General features: G+C 45.4%; 1 protein-coding gene across 1 annotated transcript in view; it reads right to left on the reverse strand.

The window, feature by feature from the left end:
- Window positions 1-5,791: 5,791 nt before the first annotated feature.
- Window positions 5,792-14,040, reverse strand: part of LOC101357375 (arylacetamide deacetylase-like 3) — a 15,492-nt gene continuing 7,243 nt past the window's right edge. The window contains exons 2-4 of the mRNA XM_012555803.1: window positions 11,214-11,430; window positions 8,986-9,049; window positions 5,792-6,566 (exon numbers count right to left, since the gene is read on the reverse strand). Coding sequence (XP_012411257.1) covers window positions 5,792-6,566; window positions 8,986-9,049; window positions 11,214-11,430 — 1,056 coding nt within the window. The remainder of the gene's footprint in view (window positions 6,567-8,985; window positions 9,050-11,213; window positions 11,431-14,040) is intronic.

Consider the following 14,040-nt stretch of genomic DNA (forward strand, 5'->3'; position numbering starts at 1 on the left):
GTGGCTGCAACAATGGGCTCAAGCATAACAACGATTGTGAGCATAGCACACAATCTGTTTCATTCTGTTATACATGGGATCGCTGAGTCAGATGCAACTCAGCAGCACCTAACAACAACAACATCAATATTTAAAATGTGCCTGGCCAACAGTTCTCTTTGTGAACCTATCACAGAGAGTCACATTTGCAGAAGAGGGTGTGTGCAGAAATGTTCACTGAAGATTTGCTGGTCACAGTGGAAAACTGGAGACTGACCAAATGTGTCCACCATTGGGGAATGACTGAAAATGGCAACCTGTCCATACTATGGAATACTATGTAGTAACCAAGAAGGGCAAGATATATCTATTTTTGCATGGCTAGATTTCCAAGCTATATTATTGGGTGAAAAAACTCAAATTGAAAAATGACACGTACAGAATAATATCTTTTATGTAACAATAAATGGTGAAGTCATGACACAAAAAAATACTCTGTGTTTTCTATGGGTACATATTTGTGTATGTAAATACATAGAAACATGCCTTGAAGGATTGGAAGACCCCACCAAAAAATGGTAACAGCGGATACGTCTAGATAAAAGTGAATAGAGTTGAGGGGAGGGTGATCAAAAGGGAATTTAGCTTTATCTTTAATATTGTAAGGTTTTATTTTATCTTTTCTAAAGCAAGAAGAGTTTTATTCGGCATATATTCAAAAAGGCAAAAGTGGGAAACAGACAACCATGCTGCCAAAGCCATGTCTGCCCCAGTTCAAGGAATATTACAGAATAGACAAGAGTGGGAAAACAGACACGCATGCTGCCACAGATCTGTCTGTCCAAATCCAAAGAATATTACAGAACAGGCAAGAATGGGAAAATGGACAAGCATGCTGCCATAGCCATGTCTGCCCCAGTCCTGTAAGGTTTTATTTAAAAGTAGAATGTATTTCTACGTCACTTATAGGGTTGCTATGAGTCAGAATCGACTCGACGGCAACAGGTTTGGTTGTTTTGGTTTTATATAATTAAAAATTAATTTTTAAATGGTAGAAATGAAGTGGAAATCTTATGATTAAGACTGTAGTAAGTTGTAATGTTGTCCAAAAATATCTGCTTCTTTTCTCTGGGGAGGATACTGTTTCCCCGTCCCACCCACCTCAGGCTTGGCCATGTGACTTGCTCTGGCCAATGAATGGTAAGCAGAAATGATGCGTGCTGCTTCTGAGCAGAAGCTGGGAGAGCCAGTGGAGAGCTTGGAGGTCTTCTGGCTCTTGAATCGCCATGTGCCTTTTCCCTCTGCCACGAGACTGAAGATATTTCAGATAGAGGTGCTCCACTGGACTGGGTCCCAGAGTAAAGTAGGCAAGTGGAGCAGAGGTGCAGCTGACGCATGAGAGCCCCGTGATGTGAGCAAGAAATGGAGTTTTGCTGTCGTAAGCCACTGAGACTGTGGAGTCATTTGTCATCGTGGCAGTGCTTAACCTATCCTAACTCAGAAATAAGAGGAGAGAGCTAGAAGTCATTCTGGAGCAGATCATGCAGACAAGGCTTAGGGTCAGAAAGGCAGGGAGGTCTTGGCTGGGGCAAGGAGTATCCAAAGGAGGACAACAAAAGAGAAGTGGGGTGAAGAGCTGCAAAGACAAATTTTGCAAATTTTACCCTAAGACCTTATCTTTAATGGCCTACTGACCAAAAAAAGTATTTTTGAATGCAACTAGTTGTCCCTTATCAGATGGCACTTTCTCTGAGCTAACTAATAGACCTTTCCAGGGAAGTCCTGAGGATTTACTAAGACTCCGGAGTGTCTGGGTTTACAGGCGTGTATGTGTCCACCTCCCCCAGAGCGGTGTTAGCTGGGCACCTCAGCTGTGCAATCCCAGAGGGGCCTATGGTCATTAATTCCAAAGTTATTCAGACTAAGAGAAGGGTATAGTTGAGAAAGTGAAGGAAACCAGAAAGCAGAAATACTGGACTTTATCAACCTGACTCAGATCAGACAATGGCTGACACATAGATGAATAGGACAAGACTCAGACAAGATCATGTGGCTCAATAGCGTCTCAAATGTTAATGCTCGATGATGGCAAAGAGAAGCGCCGCCATTCTGGGCTGATGGGCCAAGGGGCGGGTCAGAGCGGGGTGTTGTCAGACAGATCAGGGCTGCATTGCACAGTACCTGACCAGCTAGGTGACCTTAGGCAAACTACTTAATCAGCTTGCCTTGAGCCTTCCTAGGAAAAGTCAGGAAACAAGCATTATTATTCATCTCTCTGGGTCTCAGTTTCCTCATCTGCAAAATAGGTTTAAGAATACCCACTGCTATAGATTGTATTGTGTCCCTTAAAAAGATATGTTGAAGTCCTAACCCCAGTACCTGTGAACATGACCTGGTTTGGAAATAAGATCTTTGAAGATGTTATCAGTTAATATGAGATCATATAGGAGTAGGACAGGTCCTACTCCCACCTGAGTGGCATCTCATAAAAGAGGAGAACAGACATGGTGACAGAGCCATGTGATGATGAAGGCAGACACAGGTGTAAGCGGAACAACAAAGATTGCCGGGAGAGAGGCATGGAACAGTTTCTCTCTCAGAATCCTCAGAAGGGATCCACACAGCTGATACCCTGAATTTGGACTCCTAGCCTCCAGAACTGTGAGACATTAAATATATGATCCTTAAAGCCACCCACTTTGTAGTATTTCATTACTGCCACCCTAGGAAACTAAGACACTCACTTTGTAGGTTTCACATGAAGAACACATGAAGTGGCATATTCAGAAGGCTCAGTACAGTGCCTAGAACTGAATGTAGTTGGCTCTCAGTGAACACTCATTCCTGTCCCCATCATCCCTTTTCTCTTCCTTGAGTCCCAGGAATGTGTGGCAGGAAAGGTAGTGACAAAGCAGTGAGGAAGAGGAGTGGAGAATTTGGTCCCGAAATCAACACAACCAGATGTTGGGGGAGAAAGGGCTTTAAATCTTTCCCACAACCTGCAGAAGGAAGCAACCCATGGAAATGACCCCACCCCAGAGTTCCCAGCCTCTTAAAATGTATTTCATTCATCTCCACTGGGCACAGTCCTTCAGTGGCTCACTGCCTCCTCACCACCCAGCAGTAAAAAAGCCCAACAGCCAACTTTCCAGAAAGTTAGCTCATGCCTCTCCCTCCATTTCCAGAGGCTGAGGTAAAACAAGAAAAGTCAAACTCCAGTAGGGGAGCCGACCCAGACTCAGCTTAGAGGTCCATCTCAGAAGGGACCATGCTCCTCCAATTCCAATAATCTCCAAAAGCTGAGTGCCACCGAAGTATGTGTTTCGCCAACGAAGCTACATGCTGGTAAGCTGTGAATGAATCAAGAAGCCACTCAGTGGAATTCCTCTCTGCCCCATGTTTCAGGACAAACATTAGCTGAAAACAAGTTAAAGTGTCCTTTGTGCAGTAGACTTGGATCTTGGCCTATAAAACTCTCTGGCCAATGTGGAGCAGAGCCTGCTTAAGACCACGTGGGGCCAGTTTGGGAGCCTGGGTCAACCCTTTGAAAGGAATTTTTATTCCCAAGGAGCAACTGGTCAACTTGCCCAATGGTTCTTGACAGCTTTTTCCACTTCCAAGTATCTTGACTCAGGATTCTATTTAGCTTCTGTAATAGAGTATGCTTTGATGTTCACCCATCATCCATTTACTCTTCTTTTAAGAATGTACTCTCTCCTCCACTCTCACTCCAAGCACCAGGTAGAATTGACTCCTCTGTCCATGCCAAGGATGGCACAGGACTTGAGCCTGGTCTGTCAGAGTATTCCATTTCCTTGGTTGTGGCAACTGGATACACTACTCTGGAAGTCAACTGAGCCAGTGAGTTGCCAAGAGATTTTTGCTGGAACCACCAAGAATGTGGCAAGTTCATTAATAATGAACTTGACGCTGGGAGGATGTAAGCATAGAGTTGCTCAGGGCCACCAGATTGAGAGATGAAGGTGAAGTCAACAAAGAGAGTAGAGAAGTGGGGCCAAGATGGTGGAGTAGTCAGATGCTTCTTGTGGTCCCTCTTACAACAAAGACCCGAAAAAACAAGTGAATCGATTATATATGACAATCTAGGAGCCCTGAACATCAAAGGCAAATTTGAGGAATTGGACTGAGTGGCAGGGGGAGGGAGAGACTGTTCAGAAGCAGCAAGAAGTTGCCAGACTTGACCCAGTGGGAGCCGGTGCCCTTCAGGCCAGATCGGCTCCCGTGTGCGGTGAGTCAAGCGGTGGTACTAGGGAGGCGTTTTCCACATAGGGAAAGACCCAGCAGCAGAGAGTCTACTTGGGCATCCAGAACCAGTGAAAAGCAGCAAAAGATAAGTACTTGCATCTGGCCTACCACGCAGATCAAAAAACACCCTCTTAGGGAAAAAACTCTCTCCTATTTACCTCACCTCTTCCTGCTCTGCACCTGGTCCAGGACAGCTTCAGAGATTGCTGAGTCCCCTGGGTCAGAAGTAGGACCCATCACGCATCCTGAGCCATTCTCCCAGCCCTAAAGAGGGAACAAATTAACAAATAGGGAACAAAACAAAGAGGAGAGTAGAACAGAGAAAGAAAGAAGTCAGCTGGTGGCACTGTTTGAGTTCCTGGACCAAACCATGCCTGATTTATTCCTGGAATTCATAATTACATAAGCCAGTGCATTCTCTCTATAACTCAGGCTAATTTGAGTTGGTTCTATGTCTTAAACAGAAATAGCTCTCACAAATACATCTTATGTCCTTTTGGCCCTTTCTTGATTCCCTACTATGGGCATGATTGAGCTTGGCCCTACTCGGCGTTTGTTAAAGCTCTGACTCAGGACTCAGTTTCCCTCCCAACTCTCTCCTCTAACCCGCACAATGTTGCCTGCAGGCCCTTGGTTGGGAGCCTGGCTTTGACCCAGAACTCCCTCAACAAGGCAGCTCCAGACTGTCTTCATTTGCCACTAGGTGCCAGCCACCATGGAAAATCTATCCATGCTAACTTAACTCTTCCAGTCCAGGCAGTCGAGACTCTGAGCCCAGAGGCTGGGAATCAACAGGAGAAGTGTCACTGTTCACCTAGAGGAGGAGGCTGAACCCAGTTTCTCCACCACCACCACCCACCATTCTAGAAAATCAGAACTCCACCACCCTCTGAGACAGACTGGAAAACCCCATAAGATTACACCAATGCTCCTATGTTATTCCTAGGTTCAGCCAACCAGGGCACTCCTGGTGCACACAGGCTAGATCAAAACCAGGTAAAGCCTGCGGCTCCCCTTGGACAATCTGAACTGTACCTCAAGGATGCTGTGAGTAACCCTTACATGTTAATTCATGCTTGGAAGTGGCCATTGAAGATGGTCAACTTAAAATTTCCCAACAGTGAGTGTGGACAGAGAGCCCTCCCCCTGAAACCTGTTCCCTCTACTGTTCTTCCTTCAGACATCAGAAGCATGCATTGTATGATTCTAGAATCTGGAGCAGGGAGGAGGTGGCAACCTCCACATCCTCCCTAGCTTGACTTAAAAAAAAAAAAAAAAAAAACTCCAAACACATTGCCATCGAGTCGATTCCGACTCATAGTGACCCTATAGGACAGAGTAGAACTGCCCCATAGGGTTTCCAAGGAGCGTCTGGTGGATTCGAACTGCTGACCTTTTGGTTAGCAGCCATAGTTCTTAACCACTACACCACCAGGTTTTCCTAGCCTGACTTAGCATCACCTAAATCAGCAACAGAGAGCCCAGTGGGGAACTGAGTGATGGTGGGATCCACACTACTCATGGCTCCAGCAGGAAAGAAAGATGATCACAAGCCTTTTATAAAATTGACCATCACATTCAGAATCCTCATGGAGCAGGGGAAGTACAAGCATCCCATGTCAATGCTGTTGAGCACTCCGTGAAAGACATCTTCCATGTGGTGCCAGGTCACAGGCACACCCAGGTCCTCCAGCCTCTTCTTGTACAACAGTGAGTCGTCCCGGAGAAGATCATACTCACAGGTCACAGTGCAAGCTTCCGGGACCTGAGCTATGACATCATCTTCTGCCAACAGGGGCGAAATCATCACACTCATAGCTAGGCTTGATTCTAAGTAGGCTTTCTCATTCACCGGAGCATGGGGCATCTGACAGTAACCTCGCTGCTTAAACCTCTCTGGGATGTTTTCTGGGCCCAGCCACTTTCTATACTTTTCCCAGACTTCCATAGGCAAATGGGCACCCTTCAAGACTATGCTTTCCCAGGAGATGCTGATAGCCAGGAAGTGACACCAGCAGTAGAAGGCAAAGTGCTGAGTGAGCATGGGCACATTCCTGTTCTGCTGATAGGAAGGGAGTTGGAAGTCTAGAGCTTGCAGAAGAGCCTGGACCAGAATCTGAGCACGGATCGTGGGGAGATCCTGTTTGCTTCTGAGTTGTTGACAAGCCAGAGCTGCTATTCCCCCTCCCATGCTGTCACCACAGACAACAACCCGGACTGGATCCACCCCGTACGCATTCAGAGATTTCAAGAAGTGGATTGTGGCCACAAGGCAGTCTGTTATCAGCACTGGAAACTTATGTTCAGGCTGCATGCGATACCTAGGGAGGAATCAGGGAACACAGCTTACACTCATCATCCCAGCACAGCCAACAAATATCACATCTAGCATCCTTTAGGAGTCCCTGAGTGGTGCAAACAGTTAAGCACTCAGCTACTAACTAAGAAGTTGGTGGTTCAAACCCACCCAGAGATGCCTCGGAAGAAAGGCCTGGCGATCTACTTCTGAAAGGTCACAACCATCAAAACCCTATGGAGCAGTTCTACTCTGACATACATGGGGTTGCCATGAGTCAGAATCAACTTGGTGGCAACTGCTTTGGTTTTATTGTTTTCTTAGCATCCTTTAGCCTGAATTTTTCTTTTTCTGAAGCGTGATCAGGTAAAGCTGGGTGTGAGGCTTAAATGATATGCTAGACATGAAACCCTCAGAGCATGGCACACTGGAGGGGCTTAGTAAGGGGTAGCTATGATTCCCACTGTCTCAATGCCTTACTGGGACCAGCGACAAACACAAGAACAATGCCATCCAGCTATTGGCCAACTACTTAAATATCACCAAAGTAGCCCCGTCTTTCTGAACCTACCTGATGTTGCTTACCTGACTCACACCTATTCCCTGCTCCCATAGTATGATTCTTTTATGAGCCACTCCAGGTTTGCCTGGGTTTTGATTCTAATTAATCCTGCCATGCCCAAGGTTTGGTGGGGGGGATGTTGTAGACTTAACTACCATCAAGGGCCAGTAGATAACATGTGGGGCTCCTTCAAACCAGCCATAGCCATCCTAGCCCACTCTCTCCATGCAGGAACACCAGCCTGGTTTTGCTAGACCTTCTGATTTTTGAAGAGATTCCAGACACTGGGTTTTGTGAGAAATTTCACAATTTTTAAATGCTGGCCCCAGATTTTAAAGAAAGTAAACATTTCATGGGATGAAAAAACCTTTGCTTAGCCCTACTCATTCTGATCCAGCATATTCCAAGCTACCCTGGGGTAGTGCTGGAATAGTCATGCTGTCAATTCCAAAACCTGTCTACCTCGAATTCATAAAATAACCTTCCTGCAGAGATTTGCCAGCATATTCTATCGATGATCTTTTTGATCAGCACATCCCAAAGAGTAAGGTGTATGCCTCAACAATTGGGTGAAGAGTTTCATCCCACTGCAGAAATGGGTTTGGAGCCAAGAATTGGAAAGTGGAACATATCTCCAGATCTCTCTCTCATCTGGGACTTATTTCTGTAATTTTTTATCCTACCTAACTGGCTGTGCCATTAGAAATCTGTGACAGGAATTCCCACTAAGATGTTGGCTCTTAATGAAGAGTATTGGTGGTTCAGTGGTAGAATTTTCACCTTCCATGTGGGAGACCCGGGTTTGATTCCTGGCCAATGCACCTTATGTGTAGACACTACCAGTCTGTCAATGAAGGCTTGTGTGTTGCTCTAGGTGCTGTGATGCTAAACAGGTTTTGGCAGAGCTTATAGACTAAGATGAACTAGGAAGAAAGGCCGGGAGATTTACTTCCAAATATCAGCCAATGAAAAGTCTATGGATCACAATGGCCCGATCTACAACCGATCATGGGAATGATGCAGGATCGGGCTTTGTTTTGTTCCACTGTACATGGGGCCACCATGAGCTGAGGGCCGACTCAGTAGCAACTAACAACAACTACAACATTTCCTAATACGATATGCATTAAAATGAAATTGTGGGGAGAGCTTAATCAGGAGGAACTGACCCTGTGTGATGAAATGTCAGGCAGCAGGGCAGGAGGACCAGGCGACACCACCCACAATGACAGCTCCTCATACGTGTCCCATTTGCCTTATGCGGAGACTCAAGGAGGGCGCACTTCAGGTTCCCCACCCAATGTCCACCAAGCCCTCGTTGAGTTTCAGGTGGGTGGGTGACTCAGAAAGTGGTGAGAGTGGTTTTTTACTTTTCTCACTTCTTTTGGTAGTTCTCAGCCAAGGTGGATCTCCCTCTAAGGAGCACTTGGAAATGGTTGTGGCAGTGTTTTCGGTTGTCCTGGTTACTGTGCAGACACCACTGGCACTTGGTGGAGAGAGGGGCTAAGTGTCCAGAACTTGCTAGGCTGTTCTGCTCAACCGAGAACTATTCTACCCCAAAGTGCTCCTGCTGAGGAACTCTGCAACTCATCTGCTTAACAAACACCACATCCCACACTGCTTCCAGATGATTCCGTGCACTAAATGTCCCTGTTTAAACATGGCCAAGCGCTGCACATAGGAATGGGTTCCTCATGCTCTGCCTTTCCATGGTTCTTCCCTTCCCTTTCCCTTCTCTTCCTCACTGGCTTCGCACAACCCATCCCCTCCTCCTGGTGTTCTTCCAACTCCCGACCTGTTCACCTACTTCTGACTTCCCACCCTATCACTCCGGAGCCCATCCTGGCTTCCTGGCACCTCCCCTGCTCTCCCCTTTACTCACCCAACAGATAGAACCACCGAGTCGCTCTCCTTGCACAAACGACAGCATATGCCATGATGGGTTTCTAGAAAATAAAAGGTTTTTAGCATTCACTACAGAAGCCAGGGGGCCTCCTTTGCCAGCTATTGTTAGCTGCTCCCTTCTTACTGACAACCACTGCCAAGCGCTTGGGAAGACTCTAACTTTTCAGTTGCTGTCAAGTAGACTCCAACTCATGTATGTCAATCCTATGTATCTCAGAGTAGAACTGTGCTCCGTAGGGTTTGGTGCAAACAGTTGAAGCGTTCGGCTGTCAATCAAAAAGTTGAGGGTTCAAGTCCACCCAGAGGCTCAAAAAAAAGACCCGACAATCTACTTCTGAAAAATCAGACTCTACCTAGGTTTTGCAAATTTACTTCTAGCCCCCCAGCAAACTTCCTCTCAACATCACTGTTTCTCCTTAGTGACAATGCCTGAACAACTTTCTGTAAGATGCCAAACCCCTGATGAACTCTACTATCATTAAAAATGCCTAAGAAGCTGGTCAACAGTAAAGCACAGTTGAAAGGATGTAAATTCTGGAGTCCCACAGGCCCAAGTTCAAATCCTAATTTTGCTTCTTTTTAGCTTGAGCTAAAGTAGCTCCTAGCGAGTCCCTTAACCTCTCTGAGACTTGATTGTTCTCATTTGTAAAACAGGGATCATGATAATATCTCCTTCATACGACTATTGTGAGGATTAAATGAGGCAATGCCCAACTCGTACTAAATGCTTAACAAATATGGTCTTTTATTAGCATTTTATCATGCAGACCAAACAGGAACCACTGATTCATTAAATCCCTATTCTCATGCCTACTACAATGGGCCACCACTCATCTGTCAGTTTGTCGTACTGTGTTGGCTTGCATGTTGCTGTGATGCTGGAAGCTATGCCACTGGTATTTAAAATACCAACAGGGTCCCCCATGGTGGACAGGTCTCAGTGGCATAAAGGCCTGGTGATCTACTTTCAAAAATTAGCCAATGAAAATCTTATAGATCACAACAGAACATTGTCTGACTCACTTGCTTTGGACATGTCTTCAGGAGGGATCAGTCACTGGAGGAGGACATCATGTTTGGTGAAATAGAGGGCCAGTGAGGGTGAGGGAGACCCTCGGTGAGAAGGATTGGGACAATAACCACAATGATGGACTTTGGCATGCCTACTATGGTAAGGATGATGCAGGACCAGGCAACATTTCATTTTGTTGTTCATAAGGATGCCATGAGTAGGAGTCAACTATCTATGTATCTGTCCGTCTGTCGGTCTACCTACCTATCTATCTATCCCTGTGGTACCCTGGCACTCCAAGACTGGACCAAAAAACAAACAAACAAAAAACCCGTTGCTGTCGAGTTGCTTCCAACTCATAGCGACCTTATAGGACAGAGTAGAACTTCCCCACAGGGTTTCCAAGGCTGTAATCTTCACAGGAGCAGACTGCCACATCTTTCTTCCGTGGAGCAGCTGGTAGAGTTGAACTGCCAACCTTTCAGTGAGCAGCCTTCACTTGATGTAAAACAATGTGTTTAGTTGTTTTCACTTGTAATATTCTTACTTCCAGCGAAATAGAGGTGATGGTTGCACAACCTTGTGAAAGTATGAACATTCACTGAATTGTTATGGAATTATACACTATAAAATGGTTAATGTTATGTGAATTTTATAAAATGGTTAACGTTATGTGAATTTCACCTCAGTAAAAACACATAACACATAACATTAACCATTTTAAAACCAAACCTGTTGCTTTTGAGCTCATTCCGACTCATAGCAACCCTATTGGCCAGAGTAGAACGGCCCCATAGGGTTTCCAAGGAGCGAGCTCTTAACCATCATGCCACCAGGGCTCCATATCCGTGTGTGTGTGTGTGTGTGTGTGTGTGTGTGTGTGTATGTGTATGCATGTGTGTATTATGTATTATGTATGTATGAACATGTGTACGTATCTCCTTACTTCCAAAAAGAGATCGATCCATTTCGTATCTTTGCCACCTGAATGATCTGAGACCCCTTAACGGTGTGAGTGGTCACTGGGCTTAAGAGTGAACTGTAAACCCTGAAAGGATGCTGGGGTTCCATTCTATAACACAGCCTCGTGCTGGAAGGTTGATATCACCACAGTGGGGGTAGGGATGCTCTCATTCTTTGCAAATCTGAGGAACGTGCTCTTACTCAAGCTCCCCACGACCTAGTGCTCTTACTCAAGCTCCCCAGGACACCCCCACCACCGTGGTAGAACACGATTCCAGTCCTGGTGGCCCAGAAAGACGCCTTCGGCTTGTAAAGCTTCACAGGGATCATCCCAAAGCGGAGATCTGTGACCACAACATCTGGATCTGTCCTTACTGGCAGCAGATCGTGCGCGAAACAGACAAATCTGGACATAGAGCAGATTCTCAGTATCTCAAAAATCTTTCCCTGTTGGAGAGACAAGAGGAAATGCAGGGAGAATGGAGTTAACACCTGACGTCTTCCATGACCTACTTCCACACCCGCCCTCCGCAGAGTGGCTAGAGGGCTCTTTTAAAATCTTCAGACTGGCCACAGCTCTGCTCAACACCGTCCAAGTGCTCCCATCATGATGGGGTGAAATCCACCAGACGGCTGGCCCGCAGGGCCTAGCTTTGACCCCTCTCACCCCATTCCTCTCAACATGTCACACCCCAGCCACTACAATCCAGGTTGCTGGCCACCTCTCACAGGTCCCTCTACCTGGAGCGTTCCCCATCTCAACCCCATTTTCATCAGGCTGCTGCTCCACCTTGAGACCTGGACATGCTGCCTCTTCCCAAGGCCTTCCTGGACAACCCTGGCCAATGCAACCACTCCCAAGTACTCCTTACTATGCTTAAGTAATGAGCACTTGGGATAACGATATTGTGGTTATGGTTTTTTAAGAAGGAGGAGGTTCTTACCTTTTAGAGATATCAATTGAAATCTTTTTGGATTGAATAATACAATGTCCAGGATTTGCTTTATAATAAAAGAAGAATTAGGGAAAGGGTGGGGGTACAAATGAACTGAGATTAGTCAGGAGTCAATAATTGTTGATGCAGGGTAGTGGGTACACGGGGGTTCTTAATACTATTCTGTTTTCTATGTCTGAAAATTTGCAAAACAAAAATATGAAAAGACGTAGGGGAACCTTAATTGCACAGCTAACCAGCTGCTCCATAGGAGAAAGATCTGGCAACCTGCTCCCATAAGGCTTATAGCCTAGAAAACCATATAGAACAGTTCTACTCTGTCACATGGGGTCACCATGAGTCAGAATTGACTTGACAGCACCCAACAATAACAACAACAAGTGAAAGAGGACAATGAGAAAAAGCTGCATACTGTATAAGTTCAACATCCTGGAAAAGACAAAACTACTCAGTGAAAAGATCAGTGTTGGCCAGGGGTCAGGGGGAGGCAGGAGGGATGAATAGGTGGAGCACAGGGTATTTTTAGGGCAATGAAACTATTCTGTATGATACTGTTATGGTGGCCACATGACTTTATGCATTTGTCAGAACTCTTCTTGTTGTTGTTAAGTGCTGTCGAGTCAGTTCTGACTCATACCGACCCTGTGTACAACCGAATGAAACACTGCCTGGTCCTGTGCCACCCTCACAAGTGCTGCTATATTTGAGCCCATTGTTGCAGCCACTGTGTCAGTCCATCTCACTGAGGGTCTTCCTCTTTTTCACTGATGCTTTACTTTACCAAGCATGATGCCCTTCTCCAGGAACTGGTCCCTCCTGATAACATGGCCAAAGTACGTGAGACAAAGTCTTGCCATCCTCTCTTCTAAGGAGTATTCGGGCTGCACTGCTTCCAAGACAGATCTATTGATTCTTCTAGCAGTCCATGGTGTCTTAGGCTGGGTTCTCTAGAGGTACAAAACCAGTGAAGTGTATATATATGTAAATATATATAGAGAGAGATTTATTTCAAGGAAATAGCTCACACAGTTGTGGAGGCTGGTAAATCCCAAATCTGTGGGTCAGGTGTCAGGCTGTAGGCTTCTCCTGACTCACGTGGGTTCTCACTGATGAACTCAAAATCTGCAGGTCAGACAGCAGCTTCCTGGCTCACGTCCCAAGAACTGGAGGTCAGATGCAGGATCAAGAGAGGGAGAACTTTGAGAGAACTTCCATTTATATTGAATACAGGACACACCCCCAAGGAAACGTCACTTTCAACTTATTGGCTGCTCACATCAGATCACAAATGGAGGATGATTACATAATATCTGCCAAACCCCTGAGAATCATGACCTACCCAAGTTGACACATAACCTAAACCATCACACATGGTATATTCAATATTCTTCGCCAACACCATTATTCAAAAGCATCCATTCTTCTTTGGTTTTCCATATTCATTGTCCAGCTTTCACATGCATATGAGGTGACCGAAAATACCATGGCATGGGTCAGGCACATCTTAGCCCTCACAGTGACATATTTGCTTTTTAACACTTTCAAGAGATCTTTTGCAGCAGATTTTCTCAATGTAATACATTATTTGATTTCTTGACTGCTGCTTCCATGGATGTTGATTGTGGATCCAAGTAAAATGAAATCCTTGACAACTTCAATCTTTTCTCCATTTATCATGATGTTGCTTAGTGGTCCACTTGCGAGGATTTTTGTTTTCTTTATGTTGAGGTGTAATCCATACTGAAGGCTGTAGTGTTTGATCTTCTTCAGTAAGTACTTCAAGTCCTCTTTGCTTTCAGCAAGCAAGATCGTGTCATCTGCATATCGCAGGTTATTAATGAGTCTTCCTCCAATCCTGATACCCCATTCTTCTTCATATAGTTCAGATTCTTGGATTGTTTGCTAAGCATACAGACTAAATAAGTATGGTGAAAGGATACAACCCTGATGCACACCTTTCCTGACTTTAAATCATGCAGTATCCCCTTGTTCTATTTGAACGACTGCCTCTTGGTCTATGTACAGGTTCCTCATGAGCACAATTAAGTGTTCTGGAATTCCCATTCTTTGCAATGTTATCCATAATTTGTTATGATCCACA

This window comes from Trichechus manatus, unplaced genomic scaffold, assembly GCF_000243295.1.
Source record: "Trichechus manatus latirostris isolate Lorelei unplaced genomic scaffold, TriManLat1.0 scaffold00048, whole genome shotgun sequence".
NCBI lineage: Eukaryota > Metazoa > Chordata > Mammalia > Sirenia > Trichechidae > Trichechus > Trichechus manatus.